Source organism: Sinocyclocheilus grahami, unplaced genomic scaffold (assembly GCF_001515645.1).
Source record: "Sinocyclocheilus grahami isolate Dianchi unplaced genomic scaffold, SAMN03320097.WGS_v1.1 scaffold14.1, whole genome shotgun sequence".
NCBI lineage: Eukaryota > Metazoa > Chordata > Actinopteri > Cypriniformes > Cyprinidae > Sinocyclocheilus > Sinocyclocheilus grahami.
This window is the reverse complement of record NW_015505193.1, coordinates 1,256,467-1,282,281: the sequence shown is the minus strand read 5'-3', so window position 1 is coordinate 1,282,281 and position 25,815 is coordinate 1,256,467. Positions and strand designations below refer to the sequence as shown.

Here is a 25,815-nt window from a genome sequence, read left to right as displayed (position 1 = left end):
ATGGACATTAATAATCCAACCCTGACTTTACATGGAAATACACTACCGCTCAATAGATTTTTTTTAAAGAAATTAATTATTTCATTTAGCTAGGATGAACTAAATTGATCAAAAGTAACACTAAAGACATTTATTTTTAATATGTTGTTTATATTTTTTATTATGAAAAAATCGTTTGTGATTTAAAGCACTTTTTAATATATATTTTTTTACCTTTCGTTTTATTTTCAAGCATATTTTGTCTTATTTTAGGTAATTTGAAGTCGTCTTATGGTCCCCTTGGAACTGTGCTAAGGCCCCTGGTGGTATGGCAAAGTGTGTTGTTAACTGAATGTGTGTGCATTTATTTCCCTGTTAGCCCCGAGTGCTGTGTCTCATCTGACAGCAGAGGCTGTGGACTCTACGTCGGTCCGTCTGTCCTGGAGACCCCCGAGCCAACCGAACGGACTGATCACACACTATCGGATTCTAGTGTTATACCGCAATACTCTTGTACAGGACATCACCCTGCGAGAACAGGTAAAACACACTAAACTTCACAAACACATACACAATCACAGTATTTTATTTGGTTCAGCTTTACTGATTATATGTCATTGTGTTACAGAACGCTCCACTTCGTCGTAATGCGAGGTCACTTGACATCACCACAGCATCTGCATTCACTCTCACCTCACACGGAACATTTCCCACTTTGGGTCGTGATTTTTCCAACACTGATATGGAACTGACCTCTGACCTTCCCCTGACCCCGAGCACCCCCCACACACCTCCACCCTGGCTCACAGTGACCCATGACAGAACCACTGCATCTGTTCAGGCTGAGACTGAGGCTGTAACCGAGGAGCCTTTGACTGAACTTTCAGCTCTCACTCGAGGAACTGAACAACCACCATTGGTTAACTTAAGCCCCTCCCAGCCCCGTCGCTCCACTAGGGCGGTGGCCACAGACTCCACCCAGCAGCAGGTGAACCCACCAACAAGAGCTGCCACCACTATTGGAATAGAGGGTAAATAGCTCCTCCCCCTGACTCCACCCATTATGACCTCTTTCACATTTCAAGGTTGTTGTGATTTGGATAACTAATATTACTGTTAAAAGCACAACCAAAATAACAACTAAGTTAACATACTAGGTTTCCGTAAGTAAAAATACGATTTAAAATCTATTTATTTTTTAGCAACATGTATAAACCTTTCAAAACAGACCTACTTTACTCCGTGTTAAGATTATTTATATACTATTATAGTGTCTATTAATATTTTGAATGAGCTTTTATTTTTTTTAATTAGCTTTTATTTTTATATTTTCAGTTTTCATTTTAATTTTAGTTTAAATAGTAATTTTATGTACTCTCATCATTTGTATTAGTTTAATTTGATGTATTTTTTTTCCAGATTTGTTCTAATTACCAAAAATTATTTTGGTAATTAAATCTGTGTGTGTGTGTGTGTGTGTGTTTTCCCCGTTTATTCCCCTACTCATAATCCTAAAGATTAATCCATCAATCACAATCAATGTCACTGTGAAAACTGGTTGAAATTGGTGAAAAGAGCAACTTTGACCTGTATTTTTATATACATTTTTTATATAAAAATATTTTATATTCATATAGTTTTATTTTTATTTACATTTTATATAAAATATAGGTATTTTATATAAATCTGATTTTTTTTTAATTAATTTGAAGTATTTTATGCTTAGTCCTTACAGTAGTCCATGACTTATAGTCAATAGTTTTATATTGTACCATCATTTTTTTTATTTCATTGCTTCATAGTGCTTCATGGGAAGCATTTTCTCAAAGAATTTTGTAAATAAAAAATACTTTTTTGTAAAGTTTTTTAATGTTGTTGTGGTAGTTCAAAGCTTTTTTAAAATACCAATGGAGAAAATTATTGGAAAAATTACTTTATCATGGGTGCTGAAAAGGTGGGCAGTCATTGTTGCGCTCTGTTGCTTGTGCTTTCTGTTTTCTGATTGGTTGTGCCTTTTGATTGACAGTCCTACCAGCCACTGAGGAGACAGCAGACTTGTCCTCTGATCACATCATGTATGTGGTCAGAAGACTGAGTCCTTTCACTAAGTACACATTTAGTGTGACAGCAAAAAACATCATTGGAGAAGGACCTGCCACAGAAGTTACAGTGAAAACAACTGAACAGGGTAAAATACCCTTAGACTTCTGAGTTGAAGAACAGTAGTTATAACTTACGACCACTGTATAAAGTAACCCCAGTGTTTCTCCACAGTGCCCAGCTCTGTTCAGAATGTGTCCTATCAGAACCTGACCTCCACTTCTATCCGTGTTACTTGGGAGCCACCGCTCAACCCTAATGGCAAGATAACTCACTACACTGTGTATGCAGAAAATCTCCTTACAAATCAGCAATTACAAAAGATGACAGACACCACCACCGCAGTGCTCACAGGTAACACACTAATAAGTACACTGCCAAGGATGCATTAAACTGATCAAACGTGATAGTAAAGACATTTATAATGTTATGAAAGATTTATATTTCAAATCAATTTTGTTCTTTTGAACTTTCTATGCATCAAAGAATCCTGAAAAAATGGTCCATCAAGGTTTCCACAAAAATATTAAGCAGTACAACTGTTTTCATCATCGATAATAATGTTTTTAAGAAATGTTTCTTGAGCAACAAATCAGCATATTAGAATGATTTCTGAAGGATCTTGTGACACTGAAGACTGGAGTAATGATGCTGGAAATTCAACTTTGCATCGCAGGAATAAATTACATTTTAAAATATAGTAAGTTAGAGAACAGTTATTTTAAATTGTAATAATATTTTGCAATATTACTTAATTTTCTGTATTTTTGATCAAATAAATGCAGCCTTGGTGAGCACAAGAGACTTCTTTCAAGAACATTTAAAAATCTAACTCAAAACTTTTGAGAAGGGTCTAGCTGCTCAACATTTTACAACAGTAGCCAGGTGGTGAAGACAAGAAAAAAGAAACTAAATTACGAAGTCACTTGCAATCGCCACTTGCACTCTCCGCTACCTGCGACGTCACTTGCAATCGACACAAATCAAGCGTGTTGCCAATGGAGACAAGACACTGTGGTGATTAAACGATTACATCTAATTTAGTACTATAACATACAGGATCCTGCAAGAAAAAGACAAGAACAGAAAATCCGTCGCCACAGAACAGCAGGATATGAATGCAATGTGCAAAGTCTCTCGTTAAGCGTTTTCCTCCTGTAGAAAAACATAAGCACTTAACATGGCTTAATGTGTTAAGATGCTATTAAAATATCAAATTAAATATACAATTTATTAATATAATGAATATGTATATAGTATTTTCCTCATGTGGCATAATGGACTAAAAAGGCCAAACTCAATATGCTCCTCTACATTATTAATATACATAACTAATATACAGGCAAGCAGGTGAGCCTAGAATAAATGCAACACGCACAGTTACGCGTTAAGCGTTTTTCCATATAGAATAAACTGTCTACAGCTCTTTTATATCATTGTCTTTGTCCATTAAGGTACATTACGTGTTTATAATGATTTTCTATAGGAGGAAAATATTTAACGCATTGTATTCTGGGCTCGTCTGCTTGCCTGTACGGAGCTGATCCGTTTAAAATCACAATGCATTTCAAAATGCACGTTCATAATTGCTGTTCTGTATATACTTTGAGTCAACAACAAGACATATAGGCTACTGTATTGTCTTTATCATAGTCCGTTATTATGCCACATTAAGCGTTTTGCTGTATGGGAGGATAAGGGAAAGTTTGCGCATTGTGTTCATAGCCATCTGTTTGCCTTGTAGTACATTAAATAATAACTATATATCGAATTTGATCTTTTAATTGAACTTAATGTATCTTAATACATTAAGCCATGTTAAGTGTTTATGTTTTTCTACAGGAGGAAAACACTTAACGAGAGACTTTGTGCATTGCGTTCATATTCTGCTGTTCTGTGGTGACGGATTTGCTGTTCTTGTCTTTTTCTTGCAGGATCCTGTATGTTATAGTACCAAATTAGATGTAATCGTTTAATCACCACAGTGTCTTGTCTCCATTGGCAACACGCTTGATTTGTGTCGATTGCAAGTGACGTCGCAGGTAGCGGAGAGTGCAAGTGGCGATTGCAAGTGACTTCGTAATTTAGTTTCTTTTTTCTTGTCTTCACCACCTGGCTACTGTTGTAAAATATTGAGAGATTCAAACAAAAAGTAATCAATAAATAGAACAAAATAAAAAAAATAAAAGACTGCAAGTGTCTGAGAATGCAAGCCTGAGAATGCACGTCTGAGAGTGCAAGTGCAAGGCTGCAGCCAGACCCTCTTGAAACTTTTGAATGACTTTTGAATTGTAGATAATTGACTGGTCATTTTATGATAGGAAAATAGAATCAAAAGATACTTTGATGCCAAAAAGGATTTAGGCACTTATGCCACACCTGTTTGAACTTCATGCATCCACTAAAAATCAGCAACACCAAAGATACTGAGCATAAATGACAAAAAAGGGAATTTCTGAGAAAAGCGGTTGCTTTTGTTTGCAGATTCATCCTGCTTTAATATTTCATATCTAATGCAAGGACATCCAGACATTTTTAAGTGTGACCCAAGTGTTTAATAGTTTTTGAGGATGCCATATAACACTATATATGCTTATATCCACAGATCTGGACAAGTACAGCAGTTATAAGGTACGAGTGGCAGCGTCCACCGCCATTGGGGAAACTCCATTGACCGATGAAGACTACATCTTCGTTATGACACTAGAGGATGGTATTGAGCCAGTTATGTGTCATATACATACAGAAGCACCCTTAAACACTTCTGAAATCTCTTAGCATGCCTCCATCTGTCTTTCAGAGCCGGATTCACCCCCGCTGGATCTGGCCGTAGTGAAAACCACCTCCTCCACCGCTACACTCACCTGGTCTCCGCCAGAGAAACCCAACGGCATCATCCGCCTGTATGAGGTCTCCTACACCAACGGCACATACAGCAACACAGTCAACAGCACATCGCCCAGCGCCACACTGCGCTACATGAAGCCGTACACACATTACAATGTGACTGTCAGTGCGTTTACGCTATACGGACACGGCAACCAGATTTCTGATACTCTACAGATGCTGTCGGGGGAGGATGGTGAGTCATTGTGTGTGTGTGTGTGTTCATGTTTAATTGAAAAACTAGGAGAGGCTTAAAACTTTAATCCAGTCTCATCCTGAAATCCCACGCAATTAAGGCGCATTCACACATACAGTGATTAAAGTCTTGGTACTGTTTGATTTCTAGTAGACATTCCTATTCCAAGTCTAATCAAGGCATTAAAACATGTGAACTCTTGTGTCTTTACCCCAGATGCATTGCGTCTCTACTCAGTTTGCATGAAGTTGAATGTAAATCACCAACTCTTATTAATAAAGATGAATGTCTTTTGGACGCTTTGTTGCAGCAAACTTTTTTTTAATACTTTTAATCAGTAAGAACACATTACATTTATCAAAAGTCTTTTGAACGTTCTTTTCATCAGAGAATTCTTAAAAAGCATCACAGTTTGCGCTAGAATTCTTTCTTTCTTGAGCAGCAAATCGGCATATTAGAATGATTTATCAAGGATCGTGTGACACTGAAGACTGGAGTAATTCAGCTTTGCATCACAGAATTTTTTTTTAACATTTTCAAATATTTTCAAATAGAAAATAGCTATTTTAAATATTTCGCATTATTCCTGTTTTTACTATATTTCTGATCAAATAAATGCATCCTTGGTGGGGCATAACTTCTTTCAGAACCATTCAAAAAATCTTACCGACCTGAAACTCCTTAATGTTAGTGTATGAATACACCTTCATTCATAAAATCCCACATCCCAGCACACATGTTGAGCCATGGTGCCTGTCCTCTTTGTACTGTTCATTATGTTAATAAAAATTCAAGAACACCATAAAACAGGACAAATAAGGGCAATGGCCTAGTGTTTAGTGCATGAGCTCCAGCATGTTGAGTTAAGGTGCTTATATTTCCTTCTTTTTATGTGGGAAGCGCAGATTCTAATCTCATTCCCCCTCTGTACTGTTTCAAAAATAATTTTAATTCATTAAAAAGCCCACTTCATGTTCTAATATTATTAATCACATGAGCGAGAGGACTGTTTTATCGCATATCAGCAATCGCAGGCTGATATAATTTTTGCACCAAGCACACCGACCTCATCCTAATGTGCAGTTTAATTGTTTGTTTCAGTGCCTGGCAGCCCACCTTACGATTTGACCTATGAGGACATTGGATCCAGCGAGGTCAACGTGTCATGGTCGCCCCCGCTTCTTGCTAACGGCATCATCCTCTTCTACAATGTGGAATACTGGAATGCCACACACAGTCTGAACCAAACCACACATGTGCCTTATGTCACCCTGTCCAACCTGCGAAAGTATGCGCGCTACCGCATCAGCGTGCAGGCTGCCACACAGGTCGGCATGGGCAACCACACGAGCGAGATCCTGAACATCACCACACTGGAGGATGGTGAGTGATCGGTTTTAACAAACGGACCTGTTTCTCCTTTTTAGTGTCAGTCTTCAAGGTGAATGTGTCTGTATCTGGCTAAAGATGCAGAAAGAATCAAGGCCACACAGTAAACACTTCTTCTTTTTACAGCTTTTCAGTGGTCTGCGTGCAGGAATTGGGAGTGTTTTATTATTGTTTAACTATTTTTATTTCTCCCACAGGACATTTCTGAAAGCAGTCTGGGAGTTTTATACAGTGTCATGGATAAATTCTGCCTTTAAACCAAGTTTATTCTTTCTACCTCAGGAGACAGAACCTTGTTTCTCTGTGTTTGGTTGGTTAGTTTTTCTATTAGCAGCTGCCAGGATGGACTAATGCGGATGCCGCTCATGGCATGGGAGACATTCTCTTACATTTACTAACTCAAATCACTGTCACGTTCGAGAGTTAAGTACTTTTCCACAGTTTTGGGTTAATAATAGCTGTTTTTCCTAAACGACACAGTACCCAGTTCTTCTCCAAAATTCCTAATCGCCAGGAAATTGAATGATACTGAGGTAGAGTTGTCCTGGAAACCTCCCGAAGAGGCCAACTCTGAGATTTTATACTACATAGTGAGAGTGTGGTAAGTGAAGATGATTTCAAATCAGTTTTTACCAAAGACCTGGCTGTTGTCGTACTAGATTGAAACTTACAATTGTGTGTGTGTGTGTGTGTGTGTGTGTGTGTGTGTGTATTAGGAATCTGAGCTCTGAGTTTGTCGCCAATGTGACGAAGACGTCAGTGGTGGTGAGTGTGGATGGACTGGGTCAATACAATGCCTCCGTGAGCAGCTGGACTCGACTCGGAGATGGAGGAATGCTGATTTACATCACATTCAGTACCATAGAATCAGGTAAACACAAACACATTCTGTTCCAAACCACCTAGACAACACTTTATAGCAGCATCGCAAGTATCCTAGAATGAACTGTGAAAACATTTGGAGATGAGGGAAATATCAGATGTACATAAGTAAATTACATTACAGTAATTACATCTTAAAATATGTTCAAATAAAAAACAGTTTCATTTAGCCTAGAGAGTGAGGCAGCTCACTAGGTTTTGTAAAAGAACCACAATATCATGAAACAGCATTGCCCTCATAGTCATTATAGTAAATCCTTTCTCTGTTTTGCAGCCCCCTCTGACCCTCCACAGAATGTGTCATACACACTCCTCACCACCACTACAGTGCGTCTCAGCTGGAGTCCTCCGAACGAACCCAACGGCGTCATCCAATACTACACAATCTACTACATCCACAATTATACAGAGTATTATCAGGTATATACTGTATACACTCATGCGTGCATGTTCAAAATGTACTCTTGTGATGTAAAGCTGGATTTTCAGTTTCATTACTCCAGTCTTCAGTGTCACATGATACTTCAGAAATCATTCTAATATACTGAAATATTTCTTCCACAAATATTTTTAGTTTTTATACATGTATTTTTTTCAGGATCTTTGATGAATAGAAAGTTCAAGAGAACAGCGTTTATTTGAAATAGAAATCTTTTGCAACAATATAAATGTCTTTACCGTCACTTTTAATCAATGTATTGCAAGCTTGCTAAATAAAAGTATTAATTTCTCTTTAAAAAAATCTTACTGACCCCAGACTTTTGAATGGTAGAATATGTTTTCTAATAGGCTAACTGGCTGTTGGCTGTTTAGCGCACACTGTAGTCTAACCACAATATACTGTAGATATGATTTGTTTTAGATATGAATTAGGATATTATTTATCTTTAAGGTAGTTTTTCTTGTGCTGATGTCCTAACTAGATACATTTGACAGGTTTTACTGTCATGATCAGTTGTGCAGAAAGAAATATGTAGCACAAAGTACCATGTTTTTTTTGAAAATGTACTATTTAATAGTATTCTTTGAAGTAGTTTGGACCGTGTAAATACATATCTTATCAAAGCATACATTTATAAATGAAATGTTTCATTAATTAAAAGGATTGTTCTTTATACAGCAAATGGGTGAATTTCAATCTCTGGGTCATATTTCACTCCCAAGATTTTAATTTTTTTTATTATATATTAAAATAAAATGAATAAATGTCACTTTATTTAAATAGAAATAGAAATGTTTATATAAATTGATAATTTTTTTTGCAATGATAATTATTGAAAAATAATGAATTTATTAATGATAAGTATTTTAATATATATCGATTTATTAATAAATTGAATTTTTGTGCTTTCTGACACAGTTAAGCCCACATCTGTACATGTAATGGTTTATTATATTATCATCTGATACTTTCATTTGTACCATGGAACCACCACAGTACTTTTTATAAAAGATTTAATATCTATACGAATAGCTAGACCAACTAAACACATATTAAACTCCGAATGAAATGCTGATTCAGTCGTGCAGTGAATGACCATGTTCTCTTTCTCTCTCTGTAGACGGTTTCGGGTTCAGAGCACTGGTGGGTGTTGTCTGATCTGAAGGCAGGACAGATTAATGATAAGTATTTTAATATATATCGATTTATTAATAAATTGAATTTTTGTGCTTTCTGACACAGTTAAGCCCACATCTGTACATGTAATGGTTTATTATATTATCATCTGATACTTTCATTTGTACCATGGAACCACCACAGTACTTTTTATAAAAGATTTAATATCTATACGAATAGCTAGACCAACTAAACACATATTAAACTCCGAATGAAATGCTGATTCAGTCGTGTAGTGAATGACCATGTTCTCTTTCTCTCTCTGTAGACGGTTTCGGGTTCAGAGCACTGGTGGGTGTTGTCTGATCTGAAGGCAGGACATGAATACAGTGTATGGATGAGTTCCAGCACTTCAGTTGGTGATGGGGGAGTGTTCAGTCCCCGTCTAAACTTCACCATGTTAGAGGACGGTCAGTCTCCTCACACGCTCAGGGGAGAAGCGCAGCTCTGCACCACTTTTCCAACAGATTACACTCCCAAAAAAATCACACTGAAACTCATCAACACACCCACATGCACGCACACAGCACACATTCAGCACATTTTGTGAAAGGAGACAACTTCCTTCAAACTGCAAACTGGGATTGTTGAGTCCTCACCACGAAACCGAGTGGGTCTGGTCTCAAAGCCTTTTATTTGTCTCTAGACTATCCCAGCTTGCATTTCCTCTCACAGGATTTGTTGAAAATAGAAAATAGCACGTTGCTGTACGTTTCTGGGTACATTATGCAACATGTTATATATTTGTCTTTGAGAATATTGTAAATGTGTCAATTTGACTTAAGAAACATCATAAAACTGTTCGAGAGCAATTGGAGACTTTTTTTTTTTTGCTAAAGTCTCCTGCTTCTCAGATGTTTGTCCTGAGAAAAAGAGCACAGAAATGTCGTATGCTTTTTAAAAGAGATCTCGACAATGTCTCAAACTGTGCTCAGGTTTGCCAAAATCTGCAGGTCAGAGATTTCACTATAAACCCAAACATTTCTCATGAAGCAGCTATATGCTTTATTTTTTATAGTTCTATGCTTTTATTATATGTCAACAGCTCTCACATTTGTGCTCTCCTAAAATGAGTTATTTCATACCATATGTGTTTATATGAATATGATGACCTGATTTCAGAATCTATACCGCATGCCAAGGTTTTATGTAAGAGTCATAATAAGCAGTTTTTGTGTGATTTTGGGAAAAACGGTGCAGAGGTGACCTTCTGAGACAAATGAAGGTTTTTCTTCCCTGGTGTCTGAGATTTTGAAAGTGTTCTATATGAATAAATAATGCCATGGTCCTCTTTGTGAGTGATTGTGTCTGATCGGTTTGCAGTTACTGGAGAATCACCCAGCTTCAGCAGCTCACTTCAGCACAAAGCAATATCTCGGACACAGAACATGCTCCAGATGGATTTTCCTACTAACACAATCAGCCTGTCTTCCTCTGCTTCTCTCTTCTTTCCTATATCTGTGATCTTGACTCTTGACGATTTTGCAGACGCTGTGTCGGAGTTTATTTACCATTTTTAATTTCCACAGACTCACAGACGTGTGTAATTGCTGAATATCATGTCCATGTGTGTGTTGTATGTGTGCTTTTGTATTTTTTAATGAATATTTTAATTCCTTGGTTTAAGATGGATCATTTATCTTCACTGCTTTTAATCAGTATAATTGTTGTCTGGTTTGAATCATTGACTGGTTTGATGTTGCAGTGTGCCATTTATGCTTTATTTAAGCATAAATGCATTAATTAAATAATTTAAAGGATAGTTCTTTGTACATCTAATGGGTAAATCTCGATATTTGGGTCATATTTCACTCCACGATTAAAATATATATATATATATAAATCCACCCTTCAGTCCATCTATAATGGCCATCATGGTATTATTAGGGTTGCTGATCACAGGCAGGCTATTGATGAAGAAGTCCAGTTGTCCGTTGCGATAGATGACGACATGGTAGGCACTAATGTTTCCGTTCGGCTCATCCGGTGGAGAGAACATTACATAAACACGTGTCACTTCCTCTGGGATCACCGTCAATGTCACGTTTTTGGGAGGATCTTTGGGCTCTGGGAAAACATGACCATGAATGTCACAAATAAGTCATGCATGCATGCATTCAATGGATATCTGATAATCAAGCATGCACAAACATCCTCACCGTCCTCCAGGGTTCTGGCGAGGACGGGTTCAGATGCTTTGCCATCTGTGCGAGCATCGGAAAGCTGTCCCGTGAAGGCGGTGATGGTAATAGAGTACAGGGTAAATGCAGTCAGGTTCCCAACAACCACCGCCCTGATCTCCTCTGAATACCGCACTAGGCTTATGTTATAAACCGAACCGTCCAACTGAAAGAGGACAAGGAGAAACTGAAGCAGAAACTTTCAGAAAGTCAACAGATGAACAAGATTTCTCAAGTTTATGAACTCACAGCAGTGATGTCAATGATGTATGAGGTGGGCCCTGAGATGACCGACGGTTCGTCCCACACAATCTTTAACCCAGTGGGAGAAGGAAACACTGATATGGCACCAGGGGGGGCATCAGGGTCTAAGACAAAACAAATAAGGGTTTGCTATATGCATATGACAACCCAAAGGAAAATTATATACTGTAGCTCAAGATCTCAGAAGACTTAATACATGTTTCCTCTAAGCTGTACTTCTCATATTGCTCCCACGTAGACCAAAGAACACTCTCTGCAAAAGGCAAATACTTAAAAATGTGTGGAAAAAATTTCGATCTCGAGAGTTCTTGAATCAAAGCCAATGCATTGGGCAGCTTTTCAACAATATTGGCCATTGATTTCCAGTATGGAACTAAAATCGTGAGAATGCAGCACTGATTCACAAGATCCCTGAACACTGCAGAGATTTCATAGCAGTGTCAAACAGAAGTGAAAGACAAATGATGTATTCCAAACACAGTGAAGCTCACAGAGGCCATGCAAATATTAATATCTCGTTGCTTGTCTGAGGAAAACAAGAAAAAGAAAAAGAATGTTTGGCCTCAAGATAGATTTTCTATTTATTTTCTTTTTTTTGTGGAAACTATAGACAAATTTTAGGAAAAAAGTAATAAAATTACTTATATATTTCAACTTTTTAATTTTTAAATTCATTTAATATATATATATATAAATAAAAAAGAAACAAAATTACAAATATATATATATATATTTGTAATTTTGTTTCTTTTTTATTTGTCTATATATTTTTTTAAATGAATTTAAAAATTAAAAAGTTGAAATATATAAGTAATTTTATTACTTTTTTCCCAAAATTTGTCTATAGTTTCCACAAAAAAAAGAAAATAAATAGAAAATCTATCTTGAGGCCAAACATTCTTTTTCTTTTTCTTGTTTTCCTGAGACAAGCAACGAGATATTAATATTTGCATGGCCTCTGTGAGCTTCACTGTGTTTGGAATACATCATTTGTCTTTCACTTCTGTTTGACACTGCTATGAAATCTCTGCAGTGTTCAGGGATCTTGTGAATCAGTGCTGCATTCTCACGATTTTAGTTCCATACTGGAAATCAATGGCCAATATTGTTGAAAAGCTGCCCAATGCATTGGCTTTGATTCAAGAACTCTCGAGATCGAAATTTTTTCCACACATTTTTAAGTATTTGCCTTTTGCAGAGAGTGTTCTTTGGTCTACGTGGGAGCAATATGAGAAGTACAGCTTAGAGGAAACATGTATTAAGTCTTCTGAGATCTTGAGCTACAGTATATAATTTTCCTTTGGGTTGTCATATGCATATAGCAAACCCTTATTTGTTTTGTCTTAGACCCTGATGCCCCCCCTGGTGCCATATCAGTGTTTCCTTCTCCCACTGGGTTAAAGATTGTGTGGGACGAACCGTCGGTCATCTCAGGGCCCACCTCATACATCATTGACATCACTGCTGTGAGTTCATAAACTTGAGAAATCTTGTTCATCTGTTGACTTTCTGAAAGTTTCTGCTTCAGTTTCTCCTTGTCCTCTTTCAGTTGGACGGTTCGGTTTATAACATAAGCCTAGTGCGGTATTCAGAGGAGATCAGGGCGGTGGTTGTTGGGAACCTGACTGCATTTACCCTGTACTCTATTACCATCACCGCCTTCACGGGACAGCTTTCCGATGCTCGCACAGATGGCAAAGCATCTGAACCCGTCCTCGCCAGAACCCTGGAGGACGGTGAGGATGTTTGTGCATGCTTGATTATCAGATATCCATTGAATGCATGCATGCATGACTTATCTGTGACATTCATGGTCATGTTTTCCCAGAGCCCAAAGATCCTCCCAAAAACGTGACATTGACGGTGATCCCAGAGGAAGTGACACGTGTTTATGTAATGTTCTCTCCACCGGATGAGCCGAACGGAAACATTAGTGCCTACCATGTCGTCATCTATCGCAACGGACAACTGGACTTCTTCATCAATAGCCTGCCTGTGATCAGCAACCCTAATAATACCATGATGGCCATTATAGATGGACTGAAGGGTGGATTCAATTACAGCATAAGGGTAGGAAACTAAAACCTAAACATTTTAGGAGCGTTCACACCAACTTTTTTTCACTTGGTTCGATTGTTTGCTCCAAAGTGCATCTCCAGCCTCTTCCTTTACATGCTTAGGTCTCTTTCATACACTCAAAGGCAAAAAAAGCTACAAAGCCATCACTGGGGCAGTACCCTAAGGTACAAAAGCTAAAAGATACATCTTGTTTACCCTATTTACCCCTAAATAGTACATATTAGTACCTTAAAGGTGCATATTAAGAGTTTAAAAATACATATTTGTAACTAAAGTGTATATATCAGTACCTTTTGAAAGGGTAACCCCCCCCCCCCACACACACACACACACACACACACACACAAAAATGGAAGGCAATATTTGCATCAGTCTTTTAAATCATGTTTTTATTCCTTTTGGTTTTAAATACTAAAACTTCACCTGCACAGAATGGTACTTGTTGCTGTTTGCTGACTTCCACAATTAGGCTAAATGCATTTGTTTTGTACTTGTTGCAGATAGCAGCCGTGAATGGAGCTGGTTTAGGACCAAGTTCAGAGGTTCAGGTGACCACAGGTGTAAAAGGTATGAGAAAACCTAATGCTTTGTAAGTCAGCTAAACTATTTTGCTGAAGTGTCTGTCATTTTAAGATTCTGGCGGGTTTATTTAGCACCACCCAAACCGTCGAGGAGGCCGCGGGCTGCTCTGAGCAACGCAGGTGTCATCATCTCTACCTCCAACACCATCACCATTGAGATGCCTGAATGTTTCTTTGCAGATGACCATGGACCAATCCAAAAAGTCCAGGTCATTGTTTCTGAACCAGCAGGTATTAAAAAAAAAGACATTTAACACTAGCAATAATGGCACTTTAAGGATATCTTTTTTAAAGATATTAATACTTTTATTCAGCAAGGATGCATTAAATTAATAAAAAATGACAGTAAAGAAATTGAATTAAATTAAAATTATATTTAAAATATATTCAGAATATTATTTCACAATATTAAAGTTTTTACTGAATTTTTGATCAAATAAATGCAGCCTTGGTGACCAAATGAGACTTCTTTCAAAACATTAGAAAGGTTTATTGGTATCTTGTTGTTCTAATGTTGATGCAGTGATGGACTACGGTAATCTGTCAAACTGGAAAAGTGTTTTCCTCTACCCTACCGCACCGTACCTGACCGACGAGGGCTTCTTGAACCCAAAGTGCTTGGAGAAAGCAGAGCGCATGAGCACAAACACTAAAACATACATTATAGGAGCAGATGAGGGCTGCCTGTCTGAAGATGCCAAGACACTTTGTAACGGACCCCTCAAACCCAAAACATATTATGTGTGAGAGACATAGGCACACGCAACTAATCTGTGTTGTAAATATTTTAATCCAACCTGTTTCCAACTGTTTATTTTTTGTATTGTAGGTTCAAATTTCGGGCAACAAACATCCGTGGGCAGTACACAGACTCGGAGTACTCAGATAGGGTCAGAACCGCAGGTATGGACGCAAGTAGCACACAGTTACAATATTAATGCACTGAGACCAGCTGTGATGTCTCGCTCACATTTTCCCTCTCAGATTTTCATTTTATATATATATATATATATATATATATATATATATATATACTTTCAGTATTTTTCACATTGAGTTAAAGAGATAGTTCACCCAAAAATAATAGGGGTGGCATGATACCATTTTTTCAGAACCGATCCCGATCCGATACCAAAAGTTCTGAGTATCGGACAATACCGATACCAATCCGATACCAGCACAGTTTTTTTATTTTTTATTCTGTGCCTCTGTGGAATAAAGCTGCATGGTAATGAACCTAGCTAAGGCATCGCATTTCTAACCGCCGGTTTGTTGTGTAATGCTTCAGCGAAACCCCTAAAGATACATAAACTACGTAGCCAATGTTATAATACTGGTGTGGTATATGATGGGACAGTCACGATGGGGTAAATCATGCAGGCATTTCCTTCACATCATGCAAGAGCCCCTATGAGCTCAATCACCCAGCTAGTCTCTTTCCTCTTCCATGCAGTCGGGGAGTTTTTTGGCTGAGTTATTACTGATCAACATGCAATATTCATCTGAGGAGGTATTATCATTTTGCCGAGCTCCATAGCCCTTTGCCCCTTCGTGTTAGACTGGCTGAGAGATAAATTGCCTGGGGGCTGCTCCGGGCCTTGATTGCCTACCGCCGCAACTTGTCAGAGACAGGGGAAGAGGACACTTGGAAGGGAAGAGATAGCTGACACACAGGCTAGTAAGGGTGCCATGCATTTTTCATACCGCTTCCCTAATTGAGGCACCTGCGAGAGAAACTCACAGCCGTTTGCTTGCTGCCGGTGTTATTGTTGTCGTTCAGATTTACAGGGATTCGCCTGCTTTTGAAATCCAATCTCTTTTCTTCCCCAAGCAGACGAGGCCTTGATTTACCTCTTTGTGAAATGCTCAGGTGAAATCAGAATGAAAAATTTGTGGAAATGTCTTTGTTTTGGTCTAAAACTTTGCATGTGCAAGGTAAAAGTAACCCTTTCCAACTCGCAACTTAGTTTAAGTGCACTTTGGGGACATTAAATGGTGGCTGTCTATTAGAATTCAACAATCAAGCACACAAACGTGGCCTCAAAAATTTGTATAACACTTCTAGGGATGGTTTAAATTAGGGGTGGCACGATACAATTTTTTCAGAACCGATCCCAATCCGATACCAAAAGTTCTGAGTATCGGACAATACCGATACCAATCCGATACCAGCACAGTTTTTTTATTTTTTATTTCTATACCTCAGTGTGTGTTGGCCTGATCATCACTCTTTTGTGTATTACACACAATCTACTAAATATAGACAACTTCATTATAAAGAAAAATAACAAATAAAAAAATATACAATCATAATCTGAGAAAAATACTATTATAAACTAGGTTAGTGGATAATTCAGCAGCAAAAGTTAGTCTACAAAAATTATGAGTTCACAATAATTTTATAAAATCTAAACATTTAGAGAAAAAACCTTATTTAGTGGGGGAACAAATAAAAGTAAATTGGTGTAATCTGGTCAAATGTTACACATTGCTCTTTGTATTGTAATATACATTCATGAAAAACAAGTAAATATAATTATATATAAATATATGCAATAAATTAAATACATTTATAGCACAGTAATGAGGCAGCAACATATGATAGATAAGACAGAACAAGAAAGGCTATTAACAATCTTTCACTGTGCAAAAGTTTTGTCGTCTTGACTGTCGTAACTGAACGCGATGAGCAGCTTGAACGCTGAATAGAGGATGACTGACAGCCGCAGCGGAGAGAAGGGTTTATGTGAACTTGAATTTAATGACTTAAATATTCATCTGTACCTCACATTAAACTATGAAACGGTGTCAGAACACTTGAAATATAGTGCACGGAAACTTTATGGTGCTTAATGTTTTTGTGGCTTTCGTGGGGCTTAACAATAACACAGAATAATATATGCACTATATCGGATTTGGATCAGTCTCGGCTGATCGATATCCCGATCCAGCAGAAAATGCCATTATCGGAGCGATACCGATCCTGAATATCGGATCGGCGCACCCCTAAAAAATAACAATTCTGTCATTGTTTAATCGTATGGACAACTTTTATGATACTTTTATGGTGTTTTTAAAATTTTGGAGCTTGGCAGCCCCAGTCCTTACTCACTTTCATTATATTAAAAAAAAGAACAGATATTCTTCAAAACAATTTTATTTTGTGTTCCACAGAAGAAAGTAAGTCGTACAGATATGACATATAACAACTTTGAGGGTGATTAAATCATTGCACCCCCTCTGTTTTTTATTTATTTTTTTATTTTTTTACTAATTACAACTTTTATATTTTTTTTACTGTTCAGTTATTTATTTTATAAATTATTGACACAGTTTAAAATGTGTTTATATAACTTTACATTATGTTATCTTACTTTTACTTTTTAATTTTTTTTTTATTCAGTTTCCCCTAAAATTGCAAATAGAAATAATTGTATATTGTCTTATGATATTTTGGTTAGCATTTCTCCTTTTTCATGTACACTACCATTTCATTTTAATTAAGACTTTTTTTTTCAGCAAGGACACATTAAATTGATCAAAAAATTGTTACAAAAGAAAAAAAATCCATTTGAAATAAATTGTTCTTTTGAACTTTATATTCATCATGGTTTCCACAAAAATAGGAAGCAGCACTACTGTTCTCAACACTGATAATAAAAATAAATGTTTCTTGAGCAGCAGATCAGCATATTAGAATGATTTCTGAAGGATCATGTGACATTGAAGACTGGAGTAATGATGCTGAAAATTCAGCTTTGCATCACCGGAATAAATTACATTTTAAAATATATTAAAATAGAAAACAGTTATTTTGAATTGTAATAATTTTTCACAATTTTCCTGTTTTTACTATATTTTTTTGATCAAATAAATGTAGCCTTGGTGAGCATTTCTTCAAGACATTTCATTTAAATCCATTAAAAATGTATTTATGTTCTTATACGTGTACCTTCTATAATGCTGGACTTGTAGAACAGTACATTTCTATGTGAATAAGTACTGCTTCTGCTGTGTAGAAATATTGACTGTGATTTCAGATAACCGCCTGCTGACCAGAGATGAGCAGATCATTCTTGGAGTCCTGCTGTCATTTTTCCTGGCATTGTTTTTAATTCTGATTATATACGGATCTGTCAGGTAAGTTGAGTGTTGTTGTAAATAGGGATGCAACAACATACTCCAATAGTATTTCGCAAAAAGCCCCTGGTTTTCCTAGTTTAACAACTGGACTCACTCTCTCTGATCCTAGGATCCACCGCAGGCAGAAGGAAGGTGGGACGTACTCTCCACGCGAGGCTGAGATCATTGAGACCAAGTTCAAGCTGGATCAGCTCATTGCAGTGGCCGACCTGGAGCTCAAAGAGGAGAAGATTAACCGGTGAGACATCGTCCACATGCTGTACATGAGCAGTGGGCTTTAGTTATCTGTGTTTATATGTCATTTTTCTTCTGCTCTCTCTCTCTCTCTTACTCACTAATTTACTCATTGGCTCACTCACTCACTCATCCTTTCATTCATTCACTCTCACTAATCCATTCAAACACTTGCACGATCCTCTCTTCTCAGGTATTCCTCCTTTTTCTTTAGAAGGAAGGAGATTTTTGTCATCCAGTAAGTAGACAGAGATGTTGGTGTTTAGATGATGCATGATCTCATGTGATGTGTAGTATCAGTATTTTCGTTTGTTTTAAAGATTACACGTTTTATTTTCCCAGTTGCATGTTGTGCTGTTAGTACTAGCGTTGAATGTTTTATTATGAATGAATATGCCGCACTAAATTATCTGCTTTGCCATAATTTGGGGCTGTTCGGTTTCATAATGCTGCTCTGTAGTTCTGTTCTGCTTTGTGTAGTTCTGCCTGAAAGATCACATGGAGTGACTCTCCGATTCGTTTTATGTTTGTGTGTCTTCCTCTAATTATATCGTGTGGTGAACTTCACACAGATTAATTTCTTATTTATGACTGGAAGTGAAAAAGTAACCAAATCTTTCAGTGCAAGGCCAATTTCATAATAATTCTCTACTGTCTAATGTTCCAGGCTGCTAAGTTACAGGAAATCTCTCAAGTAAGTGAAGGAGACTTGATGGATTGATTGATTTTTTTTTTACTTATATATCTATGGTTGATTGATTTTCTTCCTGGTGTGTTTCATAATTGGACATTTTCTGCTGTGTGTTTCAGGAGCTGCCGAAGCTGCTTCAGGATCTGGCCACATCAGACGCTGACCTGCCGTGGAATCGCTCCAAAAATCGCTTCACAAACATTAAACCCTGTAGGAAAAATTTTATTGAATTCTGTCATTGTTTAGTAACTCATTTCAAACCTGTTAAGACTTTTTTTGTTCTGTGCAACACAAAAGGAGAGGTTTAACAGGCTGTCAAGCTCCAAAAAGGACGTAAAAGCACCTCAGAAGTGTCCCATATGACTTGTGTGCTACACTACTATTCAAAAGTAAAATACAGTAAAAACAGGAACATTGTGAAATTATATTTCAATTTAAAATACCGGTTTTCTTTTAAAATGTAATTTATTCCTGTGATGTAAAGCTGAATTTTCAGCATCATTACTCCAGTCTTCAGTGTCACATGATCCTTCAGAAATCATTCTAATATGCTGATTTGATGCTCAAGAAACATCACTTAGTATTATCAATTTTGAAAATAGTTGTACTGCTTAATTTTTTTTTTGTGGAAACCATGATACAATTAGACATCTTTTTGTAAAAAGTAACAAATAAAATAATAAAAGTATTAATAAAAAAAAATCTTAATAGCTTTGCAAGATGAACAGCGCAACATTTTAGCCGTTCTTAGTTGAGAATCTTCTCAAATGTAAATATGCAATAAGAAGCTACTAGTACTACAGATTATCATATCATAGTTAGAAATTATCCCGTGAACTACTTTTATAGGTCTTTTTTTAAGCTTTTTTTTTTTGTTATTCAGAATGTTTTTTTTTGTTCCAAAAAAAGTCATGCAGGTTCTGAATGACATGAGGGTAAGAACAGGAATTTTAATTTCAAAGATATTTATTTATTTTACACTTACCAGGCTTGCTTTCTATAAACTACCACTATGTTTACATGGACAACAATACTCCGATTTTAATACGATTAACTCAATATTCTGATTAAGACTCTACCATGTAAACAGAGATTTTTGATTACCTTAATCCGGCTAAAGTCATACTCGAAGTAAACAGAAATCTATATTAAGACATGTAGAGTATTCCTATTTTAGTCGCATTATTGAAGTGCAGGGTTAGGACATGTACACACCTTAATCACATTATTACCGTCGTGTAGGACTTTTCGCCACATTTTGTGACAGGATACACACATGGCAGTGGTCAACCATTTGACGGCAAACAAAAGAGCATGGCTTCAACAACACCGTCGTCTGTTTGCACGTATAGCATGACAAATAATTAACTGCACTTGAAGCTTTCACTAAATTAAAAATGAAACACCCAAAACTGTATAGGGCATCATAACGAAGACAAACTCAAGGTGCGTCCCAAATCGCGTACTTATGCACTATTCTATGACGTTTTGTAGTATAAATAGTGTGAGTAGTGTTTTCACACTGAAAATTCCAAAAAGAAAAAGTGCACTTTAAATACCGGTTTTCTTTTAAAATGTAATTTATTCCTGTGATGTAAAGCTGAATTTTCAGCATCATTACTCCAGTCTTCAGTGTCACATGATCCTTCAGAAATCATTCTAATATGCTGATTTGATGCTCAAGAAACATCACTTAGTATTATCAATTTTGAAAATAGTTGTACTGCTTAATTTTTTTTTTTGTGGAAACCATGATACAATTAGACATCTTTTTGTAAAAAGTAACAAATAAAATAATAAAAGTATTAATAAAAAAAAATCTTAATAGCTTTGCAAGATGAACAGAGCAACATTTTAGCCGTTCTTAGTTGAGAATCTTCTCAAATGTAAATATGCAATAAGAAGCTACGAGTACTACAGATTATCATATCATAGTTAGAAATTATCCCGTGAACTACTTTTATAGGTCTTTTTTTAAGCTTTTTTTTTTTGTTATTCAACTGTTTGTTCCAAAAAAGTCATGCAGGTTCTGAATGACATGAGGGTAAGAACATGATGACAGAATTTTAATTTCAAAGATATTTATTTATTTTACACTTACCAGGCTTGCTTTCTATAAACTACCACTATGTTTACATGGACAACAATACTCCGATTTTAATACGATTAACTCAATATTCTGATTAAGACTCTACCATGTAAACAGAGATTTTTGATTACCTTAATCCGGCTAAAGTCATACTCGAAGTAAACAGAAATCTATATTAAGACATGTAGAGTATTCCTATTTTAGTCGCATTATTGAAGTGCAGGGTTAGGACATGTACACACCTTAATCACATTATTACCGTCGTGTAGGACTTTTCGCCACATTTTGTGACAGGATACACACATGGCAGTGGTCAACCATTTGACGGCAAACAAAAGAGCATGGCTTCAACAACACCGTCGTCTGTTTGCACGTATAGCATGACAAATAATTAACTGCACTTGAAGCTTTCACTAAATTAAAAATGAAACACCCAAAACTGTATAGGGCATCATAACGAAGACAAACTCAAGGTGCGTCCCAAATCGCGTACTTATGCACTATTCTATGACGTTTTGTAGTATAAATAGTGTGAGTAGTGTTTTCACACTGAAAATTCCAAAAAGAATGACGTTTTGTAGTATAGTGTGAGTAGTGTGTTCACACTGAAAATTCCAAAAAGAAAAAGTGCACTTTAAATACCCGGATGATGCACTTAAATAACCGAAATAACTAAGTGTGGAATGTTGAACACTTCATGCACTCAACTGTCGCAGCTTTAATTACGTAGTGAAGGGGGAGGGGCTATCAGACGCCATTTATGAATGACAAAATAACCTTATATAATTCATACACTACATGGTTGAGTACATAGTGTATAAGTGCATAGTGTATAGTGCGTCATTTGGGGCGTAGCTTATATGTTTATACGTGAAATTCCAGAGGGGACGTCGGATGGCGTCACGTGGTGACGTAATGACGTATGCCATTAATCGATCTATGTGAGTGAGTGAGTGAGTGACGTGACATGTGGCCAAGTATGGTGACCCATACTCAGAATTAGTGCTCTGCATTTATCCCATCCTAAGTGCTCAAGGGTACATTCACTCCCCCCATCTACAATCCCTGCCGGTACGAGACTCGAACCCGCAAACTTTGGGTTACGAGTCCGACTCTCTAACCATTAGGCCACGACTTGTACTATAACATGTAAAACGGGAACATGAAAGGAATATTCTAAAAGCAACTCATGTAAACACCATAATCAAAATATTGGCTTATTTAGAATAAGGTAAATAATTTGATTATTGATGTCCATGTAAACGTAGTCAATGTTAACACATATTTGAACATGTCTTTTTTAGATAACAATAGCCGAGTGAAGTTACTGTCTGAGCCAGGAATGCCGGGGTCGGACTACATCAATGCCAGCTTCGTCTCTGTAAGCGCTCGAGAGCAGCCCACATATCAGCTGTCTCTCTCTTTTATGCCGAGGAACAACTTTAATTGAATTGGCCTAAGCTCCTGTTCTGTGTCTTGTCTCTGTGTCTCAGGGCTATCTCTGTCCTAATGAGTTTATAGCCACTCAGGGTCCTCTGCCTAGTACTGTCGCTGACTTCTGGAGGATGATTTGGGAGACGGGGACCAAAACCATCGTCATGCTCACTCAATGCTTTGAGAAGGGCCGGGTGTGTATGTGTGTGTTTGAATAAAACAATTTAGCCATTCGATTTATGTTTGTATATACTCGTGTATATATTATCTTAAAAATATGTTCTAAGGTTTTACAGTCTGATGTCATAGGAGAATCAAAGGAGTCCAACAAAGAGCATTATTCTCTAGTTTGGATGCCATTGACTCATAAATATCATAATGTCTTTGTGAGAGACTTCCTTCCTAAAATATAAAGGCAGATATATTTATAATATTTATATTTTTCACTGCATAAATGGATTTTATACATTAAATAGAAGTATGTATACTCATTTATACAGTGAAAAATGTATTTAATGTATAAAACCTGTTTATTTAAATATAAATGTGTATAAATATTGTAAATATGCACATTTTCTACCCACCAGTACAGCGTTGTTTCGTGTATTAACCTTTAAAAAGTAAAACTAAAAACAGTAATATCAAAATTCTGAATTAATTCGTTTTTTTTTTATTTGTTATTTTTGTTATTTGTTTATTTTACATGATTTATTTTCAACCTTTTCAACTCTTTATTTACAATTAAGAGTATGTGTAATATGTAGATACTGTTAATTAATTCAGACTTTTATTCATATTAATTTAATTTTACCTCCTTGTCGGTCTATATGAAGAATTTATATCCAAAACACAACTAAAACAAATGTTTGACAGTGATTTGCTGAAATATATCATCATAATAAACTATACATGTAATGTGGCTGTATGTTTTAGATCCGCTGTCATCAGTACTGGCCAGAAGACAATAAACCCGTCACTGTTTTTGCTGATATCATAATCACTAAACTCACAGAAGACGTGCATCCTGATTGGACGGTCCGGGCACTCAGAGTAGAGAGGGTAAAACAGTTTACAATGTCATTTTTATCTTTTAGATCAACCGCTGTCATAGCAGAGCAAGTGTTGAAGAGAAGTTGCTGACATGTTTATTGCTAGCTAGTTGAATTTATTCGTCCAGTTAAATGGCATCCAGTTTAATTCAAAGAAATCTCAGTCGCCCCCTGAAGTATTGAGGTTTTTTATTGCCACAAAAATGTATGTACCATGGGGCCGCATGCTTGTATGTGCTGATTGTGTAGTTGAGTCTGCATATGCATACTTGAGTATGTCTGTGGCCTTACTATGAGTCCAAAAATGCACAATAACACAGATATGGGTGGTTAGGTAGATAATTAGTCCCCAAGGACATATTTAGCCCTTCCTCTCTCTTTTTCTCTCTCCAGCACGGAAGTTACATGATTGTTCATCATTTTAACTACACCTCATGGCCAGAACACGGCGTTCCGGAGTCCAGCTCCACACTCATCCAGTTTGTCAAAGCGGTTCGCTCACACAGAAGCCATGACAACACAACCAATGTGGTCCACTGCAGGTGTGTATATTTGCCCATTAGATTAACAGGAAGTCTTGAGGCTTTTCTCTACAGTAACCGGTGCATGATTGTTTTTTCTTATCTTATCTTATCTCTTATGCAAAACAGGCTTCCATAGGACTGGCCAATGTTATTTTAGTAGCATCGAGATAATATTATAGTTTTTATTTTAGTTATTTTGAATTAGTTTTTAGTTGTTGTTTTTTTTTATATATATTTTTTGTTTTACGTTAAGTTACAAAAAAGTGTTTTCATGGTCTTAGTTACATATGTGACCCTGGAGCACAAAACCAGTCTTAAGTCTCTGGGATATATTTGTAGCAATAGCCAAAAATACATTGTATGGGTCAAAATTATTGATTTTTCTTTTATGCCAAAACTCATTAGGATATTAAGTAAAGATCATGTTCCATGAAGATATTTTGTAAATTTCCTACTGTAAATATATTAAAACTTAATTTTTTTATTAGTAATATGCATTGCTAAGAACTTAATTTGGACAACTTTAAAGGCGATTTTCTCAATATTTGGATTTTTTTGCACCCTCAGATTCCAGATTCCAAATATTGTCCTATCCTAACAAACCATACATCAATGGAAATCTTATTTATTCAGCTTTCAGATGATGTATAAATCTCAATTTCGAAAAACTGACCCTTATGACTGGTTTTGTAGTCCAGGGTCACATATATGTAAATTTTGTAGACATGGATGTAATGTCTGTATGTGCAGTGCTGGTGTGGGCAGGACTGGAGTGTTCATTGCCCTGGATCATCTCATTCAGCATGTGAGGGATCATGATTTTGTGGATATATATGGCCTGGTCGCAGAGCTGCGCAGTGAGAGGATGTGCATGGTGCAAAACCTGGTAATCCTATTTAGAAATTGACAGATTTCACTTTATATTGCAAAAATAGTTCAGTCTCTGTAGACTTGTGTGAGATGATCATGTTCTCCTGCTCAGATGTTGTTGATATGTGCCTCTCTCTCAGGCTCAGTACATGTTTCTGCATCAGAGCACTCTGGATCTGCTGTCTGCAAAAGGAAACAGTCAGTCCATATGGTTTGTAAATTACTCCGCTCTGGAGAAGATGGACTCGCTGGATGCGATGGAGGGTAAAATACATCCTACAGTCAATGACTTGTGCAGTGCAGTGAGCCTGGTGATTAAAGATATCTGTCATTCTTCTGCTTTGTCTTGATGGAAACGTATTTTGTCATGTTTGTTCTCTCAGGTGATGTAGAATTGGAGTGGGAAGAGACGACTATGTAACAGGGACGTTGTTTCCTGTCAGTCTGTGAGGAGACATGGGACACACTCATTAAAAATCCAGACGCTGGGACATTGGACCCTGTGGCCAAACACGCTAAGCAAAGGATAAACGAGGAATACAGAAGTGATTCAGAAGCAAACTCAAATATTCTCACCTAAACGGATTGTCTCAGTCTTCCAACCTCTCATTTACATCCACCAGACAA

General features: G+C 36.8%; 1 protein-coding gene across 1 annotated transcript; it reads left to right on the top strand.

Annotated features, from left to right (window-relative positions):
- Positions 1 to 1,918: 1,918 nt before the first annotated feature.
- Positions 1,919 to 25,698, top strand: LOC107600667 (protein tyrosine phosphatase receptor type Q). The gene is given in 28 exon segments (XM_016292617.1): positions 1,919 to 1,922; positions 2,006 to 2,167; positions 2,254 to 2,433; positions 4,685 to 4,792; positions 4,880 to 5,161; positions 6,263 to 6,544; positions 7,031 to 7,151; positions 7,267 to 7,421; positions 7,707 to 7,852; positions 9,319 to 9,460; positions 12,842 to 12,960; positions 13,044 to 13,230; positions 13,323 to 13,564; positions 14,074 to 14,140; positions 14,227 to 14,385; positions 14,678 to 14,897; positions 14,984 to 15,057; positions 18,195 to 18,294; positions 18,407 to 18,535; positions 19,199 to 19,240; positions 19,275 to 19,432; positions 22,616 to 22,692; positions 22,805 to 22,939; positions 23,679 to 23,804; positions 24,188 to 24,336; positions 25,069 to 25,204; positions 25,329 to 25,452; positions 25,572 to 25,698. Coding segments are annotated over 28 exon segments (3,864 nt in total). The 3' UTR covers positions 25,610 to 25,698.
- The last annotated feature ends 117 nt before the right edge of the window (positions 25,699 to 25,815 follow it).